This window comes from Argentina silus, assembly GCF_951799395.1.
Source record: "Argentina silus genome assembly, chromosome: 22".
Classification (NCBI taxonomy): domain Eukaryota; kingdom Metazoa; phylum Chordata; class Actinopteri; order Argentiniformes; family Argentinidae; genus Argentina; species Argentina silus.
Window position 1 is genome coordinate 7,366,923 of NC_139676.1, and position 7,491 is coordinate 7,374,413.

At 47.5% G+C, this 7,491-nt stretch overlaps 1 protein-coding gene across 1 annotated transcript in view; it reads right to left on the reverse strand.

Annotated features, from left to right (window-relative positions):
* Positions 1-1,370: 1,370 nt before the first annotated feature.
* Positions 1,371-7,491, reverse strand: part of bmerb1 (bMERB domain containing 1) — a gene marked incomplete at both ends in the record, with an annotated part of 11,129 nt that continues 5,008 nt past the window's right edge. The window contains 5 exons of the mRNA XM_083694229.1: positions 1,371-1,489; positions 2,242-2,327; positions 2,552-2,666; positions 4,952-5,025; positions 7,311-7,431. Of these exons, the coding sequence (XP_083550355.1) occupies positions 1,371-1,489; positions 2,242-2,327; positions 2,552-2,666; positions 4,952-5,025; positions 7,311-7,431 (515 nt within the window). The remainder of the gene's footprint in view (positions 1,490-2,241; positions 2,328-2,551; positions 2,667-4,951; positions 5,026-7,310; positions 7,432-7,491) is intronic.

Here is a 7,491-nt window from a genome sequence, read left to right on the forward strand (position 1 = left end):
TAAGGCTTATGATTAACCTTTATTTGACCCTAACCCCTACCAACCATTTAGAATCTCAACTTCAATGGGGGTGACGTCCAAGTCGGGCCGTCCCAAGGATTCCACTTAGCGTTTACCGACCCATATGACTGCAATTGTTTTCTACCAGGCCAATATCAATACACCTGATTCAAACAGTCAATCAAGGGATTGGATATTTGCATCAGATGTGTTAGTTCAAGGCTGGAAGAAACATGCATGCTCTGTTGGACCAGATTTGAGAGACTCTGTCTTAAGAGGAAGTGTTCTTGAGGTTTCTGTTAAAGGGTTGGAAGGAATGGAACGTAAATATACCCGTTATCAAAATGAACAGTGAACAACCAAAGGGTATGATGTCATTTCCTGTTGAGCAGTGGAGAACCCTGGTGTGAGCATGTGGTTCAGGACGTTTGTGCTTACAATGATGTGGGTGGGTGGTTACCTCATCATCAATATACTGATTTCAGGGTACATTTCTAGCCTGTTCCCAGATCTGGTGCTGCAACCAACTGGCTATAATATTGTAGGAGGCTGCTATAACATTAACTGAGTCTAAACTGTTTTAGGAGTTTGCTGCTATGCGCATTCATACCTGGAATGCCATGGCTAGATGCAACATATTACTCTTACGTAGGGTCATAAAGATGATGCATTCATATTATCAAAAGTGTATATATAATTTCTTCACCAGTTTAGATATTGCATAATAGTCCCGTACTCTTTCATATAAGTAGGGATCCCCTGAAAAAGAGACCTCTGTCTCAGTGGGACACCTCTGTATAAATAAAGGTTTTTATTTCAATTATTCCATTTATTGTACATTTGGGCATGCATGCCTGTCCATCCGTGTCACTATGGGTGCCAGGGGAGGCTGATGGAGGTAGAAATTGGAGGATGGGCTCATTGGAATGAATGGAATAAGGAATGGTATCAGACTCGTATTTGGTCCCGTTCCTCATTCCATTCCATGCATTACAATGAGCCTGTCCTCCGATTTCTACCTCCTCCACTGATGGGGCGTTTTGGACCAGGGTTCTCTGTGCGATAGGAAGTGGTGTGGCATTGGTAGATACTACATAGACCAGGCCCCTTTCTCCATTGTTAGAAACCTGATTCCTCACGTCTTCCTCCGTCCGTCGCTTGCTTCCGACAAAAAAAAAAAAAAAAAACACATTGAAAGAGAAGACCTCGGTTGCTCCTCTTCGATATTCTCCTCCAATGCGTTTTGAGAAGGAAGCGAGTGGAGGTCGAAAGGAGAGGACGCGAGGAATCAAGTTTGTAACCATTGAGAAAGGGCCCTGATCAGGTGATGTGAGACCGTGCTGTATCTGGGGGGTACGGAGGGGGGGGGGTTACATCACAGCACACTGAGTCGCTCCGCAGCAGTCCTTGATGATCGCCACCCCTGACTTGGCGATGTTGGGCTTATTGGGAGGCGGCTCTGGGATTTGTCTCTTGGCCTTCGGAGGGTCTGATATTTAGTGGAGAAAGAGAGGGGAGGGGGAGGTGTGGGGGGGGGGGGGGTTAGATTATATTAATTCAAGATCATTAATAGTCTCCTTGCAATCAGTGGTCTGATAATTAGACAATAATTGGATAATGAGACTGTCGTTTGATTTGAGTCATTCGTTATATCACACTAATTCAATTACAACACTTTTTTCAGTAACGCTGATCTGTCTAAGGGACTTGGCCAGTCATCTGTTTATTATCTCATGTGACAGCGCCAGTCTGGATAGTAGCATCCCATACCCATCAAATACCTAAACACCTAAACAGCAATAGGTAAAGCTGAGCTGTGTTACTACGCTGCCACCGACAGAACGTGCAGGGACAGTGGGCAATATATGGATTATTAGAGGCTGGTGGAGGTAGAAATCGGAGGACGAGCTCATTGTAATGCATGGAATGGAATAAGGGATGGTATCAAACACGTGTTTGATACCATTTCTTATTCCGTTCCATGCATTACAATGAGCTCGTCCTCCGATTTCCACCTCCACCAGCCTCCTCTGAGTGGCTGTACGAGATGATATGTAACGTGGCGTATGTGACAACGTGACGTAACGTGGAATGTATGTATTGTTATTATGTCGAGTATGTTTTGTACATTATGTGTGTGTTATTTTGTGTACAGCAGTACTGGGTGTCTGAGACAATTGGAACATTAGCATTGATCCTATCCTATCGTCTTTATCAGGGTCAAGGGTCAAGACCACTCACTCTCTGTGACTCCCTTGGACAGTTTCTCCAGGGGGAGGAGCTTCAGTCTGAGGAACTCCGCCATTTCTTTGTCCTCCTCCGCCTCCCTTCAGGAGAGAGAGTCAGGGTTAGAGACACCGCTTTCATTCATTTCGCAGTATAGAAGGAATAAAGGTGAGATGCAGAACGTAATGAACCGATATTGGATATTGTAACAAGCGTTTGATACCATTCCTCATTCCATTCCATGCATTACAACCTGAGGTAACTTGGATGTTACCCTCCGCTTCATCGCCAGTCTGGGTGGTAGATCACCTCCCTCAGAGCTTACCTTAATCTCTCCACCTCGGCGTCGTCCACCAGGAAATCCCTCTTCTGCACCAGTTTATGGATCTTTAGGATCATCTCCTCCTCCCGCTGTTTGTGCTTCTTGGTCTTGTCTTTCTCTATGGGGGAGGGAGGGAGAGGGAGAGAGAGAGAGAGAGAGAATGAGATGATTGGATTTTGGATAAAAACGTATTTTCACCAGCACTGTGACTGCCGATGGCACTTGTTCTTCTCGAAGGTTTTACTTACGATGACTTTGATGTATAGCTGATTCACTTACTTTACACAAATCTACCTATTGTAAGTCGCTTTGGATTAAAGCGTCTGCTAAATGACTTGAATTAATTAATTGAAAAATATACTAACTAAATATACTAACTAAATATACTAACTAAATAGGCAGGCTGACCTTTTCCTACAAAGAGAATAAGAAGGGCAACGCTTATTCCCAAACAGTGATTCACATCACTTACAGTAGATCAGAAATAGCCCTTATGTTTAATTCATGAGATCTAATCAGCTAACACAATATGCAAATTGTTTCCGGTTAAACCATGTTCTGTTTGGTTCCATTTCACTGGAAAAATTATTAGTTTATTTTATTCTCCTCGCAGACACATGCACGCACACACGCACACACACACACACACACACACACACGCACACGCACACACACACACACACACACGGAAAACAGCCTGACACTGGTGGTTCACCATAGCAGGTGTGAAAGGCGTGCAGGAGTGCAACATCAGCTCTTTCTCCCTCCAGGAAATAACAGGATCCAAACAGCCATTCCCTTGAGAGGGAGGCGGGTACGATGGGGGGGGGGGGGGGGGGCGGGCAGAGACAGAGCATTTCCCAGGGACGCATAGACCCGTTTGCATAAATCATAATGTCACACACAGCGGGCTGGAAAAGCATGAAGGCCAGGACTCAGGGAGTACCGCGGTAACCACGGTAATCACAGAGCTGATTGCTACACACGAGGGACCTGGGAGTCACAAAGGCATGTGTCTGTCACACCTTGTACAGCATGCCTCACATGACTACGAATGGCATGAACAGTGCCACGGATTTGCTATGTGTCATGCAGGCATACCCATGCACCGTATGATCTGATGAACAAATGAGACTACGGTTCTTGGCGCTGCCCCAGATAAGCACTCGTTACAAGGGCCCGAGGTTTTTCCTGTTCATATGACCTCACAGGATAAACCTCCTGGCCCTTCGATCACGCCATCGTCACATGTTGACGAGATGTTTTTTTATGTGTTTATTTATTACGTTTGTAATATTTAACAGGGATTAAATACAGAAGCTGAGATCTGACGCGTTGAAACAGATACAGCTATACAGCAAATGCTCATCTGCAGTCTCCGGGCAGGTTAACAATAACAGTAACAATAAAAACGTACATTAAATAACCCTCAGAGACATAGAACAGGACGCAGAACATAGAACACATAACAACGTTATGATTCGTAGCGTATAAATGTACAAGGCCAGTGACAGAGCTGTTCCTCCGGTGTGAAGCGGTGGAGTCGTACTGCTATCTGACACCATTAGTGCCAGCACCACGGGCCACACATCATTTGTGGGGGGAAATTAAGAGTATTCAGTGGAATTCTTTTTGGCCACAGTCCCAGGAAACGTCCCCAAGGCTCACATTGCCATTACAGCTATGTGTGTGTGTGTGTGTGTGTGTGTGTGTGTGTGTGCGATCTATGGTACCTGAGTAGACTAATGTCTCCATCTCATAACTCCCCAGTGTCCCTGAGAGTTTACAATCAATCCCAGGTACTTTGGTGTGGTGAACCTCGCCACAAATCACCAGGATGTTGGCCGCGGGGACACAGGAGGTGGGCGAGGCTGCAGACGCTAGCAGTTTCTCTCCACAGCGCTATTTTTGGTGGCGAGACCTAGCCTAGCTTATCGCATGCATAAGCAATTTAGCTTAGGGTACACTGAGGATCCATTCTGATCTGTTTCCCTGAGGGATATAGACAGTATATGGTTTGTTTTTCTCTCCTGTGTTGCTGGGGCAGGGGAGGACAGAGGGGAGGGGAGGGGAGGACGGAGAAAGTGAAGTGTGAATGATGTATTTGCCTTTGTTGTTGCAGACAATCTCACTCATCCATTCTTGTTTAACGATCCCCCAACTTTGGCCTTCATTCACTACACAGGAGTGCTGTCCACATTGAACGGAGCACAGCCCCCCCCCCCCCCCCCGGCACCTCCCCCTCCTCCTTCTTTTTGAAGACAGACACATCTCCCATTCGTCAGTCAAGTTCAAATGATGGCAGACGCCTTCCTCAGTTCGGTTTGTCCCCCTCTAGGCCACCGTAGGAGTGATTTTTGTCCAGGTGTAATGCAAGGTCGAGGACAGTGTCACAGTTCCTACCTGGTACTGTGACGATCTTCCTCAGCTCCTGCTTCAGGTTCATGATGTCTTTGCAGAGCTGGATGTCGTCCATCCTGAGAAGAAAAACAATGGGGGGGGGAGTACAGACTATGATTCAGGGGAGGCTGGTGGAGGTGGAAATCAGAGGACGAGCTCATTGTAATGCATGGAATGGAATGAGGAATGGTATCGAATTGCTGTGTCATTCCGTTCCATGCATTACAATGAGCCCCGTCCTCCGATGTCTCCCTCCACCAGCCTCTCCTGACCTACAGCAGAAAGGAACAGAAAGGAACAGTCAAATCACAAACATCCATCAACAACCCAGCACATTGCCAGACCTCCCATCAAAGCTATAGGGAAAAGTGTCTTTAATATAAACGTCATAGAGGAAGAAGCAAGGCATCCGCATTCAAAGAACAGCCTTGTGCCTTCCTCTTACAGCACAGACAGTTACAGCTCCCTTGGGAAGAGGAGTGGGCAGATGAACAGCTTCACATGAATCATCCCTTGCCCCTCTCCCACACCCCCTCTCCATCCCTGGACCTAAGGACATACGGTACCCTGAGGGCTCGACTGGTACCTCTCTGTCATCCCCCTCTCTTTCTCTCTCTCTCTCTCTCTCTCTCTCTCTCTCTCTCTCTCTCTCTCTCTCCCTCCCATCCCCCATCCTTCCCTTCTTCCCCTTCTCTTCCTCCCCTCCCTCTATCTCTACTGGGACCTTTCTGTTAGCCCCCTCTCTCTCCTCCTCCCCTCCCTCCCTCCATCTCTCTATCTCCTCCCCTCCCTCCACCTCTCCCTCTCTCTCTGTCTCTCCAGTGCAGTGACAGCTACCAGGGATTTAATTCTCTATGTGGTAAATCGGAGACTGATGACTCATCCGCAAGCTCCCACCGCCTCTCTCTCTCTCTCTCTCTCTCTCTCTCTCTCTCCCATCCCCCATTCTTCCCTTCTTCTCCTCTTCTCTCCCTGTCCCTCTGTCGTTCATTTCTCTCCCTGTCCCTATATCTCACCCACTCACTCACCCTGACTTTCAACTTAACTTATCTTATCTTTGTTCACCCCTCCCCTCACCGTCTTCCTCTCTCTTTCTTTATTTCTCCATTTCCCTCCCTCCCTCCCTCCCTCCCTCCCTCCCTCCCTGCCTTGTGTTCACCCACTCACAGGAACCTAATTGTGGCTTCCAGCCGCTTTTGCACTTTGCCACTCCATCTGCTTGTCTTTGTGCTTGGGTGTGTGTGGGTGTGTGTGGGTGGGTGTGGGTGGGTGTGTGTGGGTGTGTGTGTGTGTGTGTGTGTGGGTGTGTGCGTGCGTGTGTGCGTGTGTGTGAAACCTGAATAGTGTTGCAGCTTGCAATGTGTATGCTTTGCTCCATCAACTCAATAGCTCCACTGCGGGGGGCCGCTTAGTGGCCTAGCACACTAATGCGCTCACCACATAATCGCAAGGTTCCTGGTTTGATTCCGACCCTCGACCTATCTTGCATGTCATCCCTCCTCTCTCTCACCCATCCTTCCTGTCAATCTCTACTGTCTCTATCCCAATAAAGCAGAAATGCCCTAAAAACATATTTAAAAAAATAAATAATAATAATAATAGCTCCACTGCTAAATGGTGGAGGAAAACTAACATGGATTCCAACACACTGATCCAGTATTCCTCTGAGCTCTGTTACTGAGGAGACTGATGAGTCCACCACTGTCACGCACTCCAACCACTGGCAGTCAAGGGCCTTTTGAAATCAATGTGCAAATGACCGACCCCACTTAGCGTCCTCAGAGTCATGCACATGCGCAGACAACGTTTGTGAGAATACAGGCTATGTAGCTAATAGTGTTAGCTTGGTTGTTCCTGCTTTAGCCAGCTCCTTTGTTGACTGGCAAGTTTGTTTGTTAACGCAGGATGAAATCAAAGGCGCAACCAGGCTAACTGGTTATATATACATAGATGTACATTTGTGGTTGCTTTACACTAGGATACTTAAACCTACGGTGGTGATTTCTTGTGGGTAAAGTTTGGGGAAATGGCGTGCTCAACTCAATCTAACCAGATTCTTCAGTTGCAGGGCTACAAGAACTCATATACAGTATGAAAGAAAAACCTGCACAAGAAATACTCTTTAATGATGTGTTTGCAGCAGAGGTGAAGAACGTGATTTCTTGTTGACCTGGGACTCTAGGATTGTGAGGCTTGTGTCTGACTGTGTGCCTCAGGGGAGCTAGCATTCGATCCATGACAAGGAACCTGTCGTCTGAGTTCTCCCTCCACCATCCATCCCCCACTGGTGGTGTTTGTGTGTGTGTGTGTGTGTGTGTGTGTGTGTGTGTGTGTGTGTGTGTGTGTGTGTGTGTGTACTCACATGAAGCGTAGTTCCGACTCCCTCCGCACCAGGACCTCCCTGAGGCGCTGGATACGAGCCATCTCCACCTCCATCTCATCAGGAGACATGGTGCTCTCCGCCATGGACACGTCTGAATGGCCTGGAGAGAGAGAGAGAGAGGGGGGGGGGGGGTGGAGAGAGGGAGAGAGAGATGGAGGGG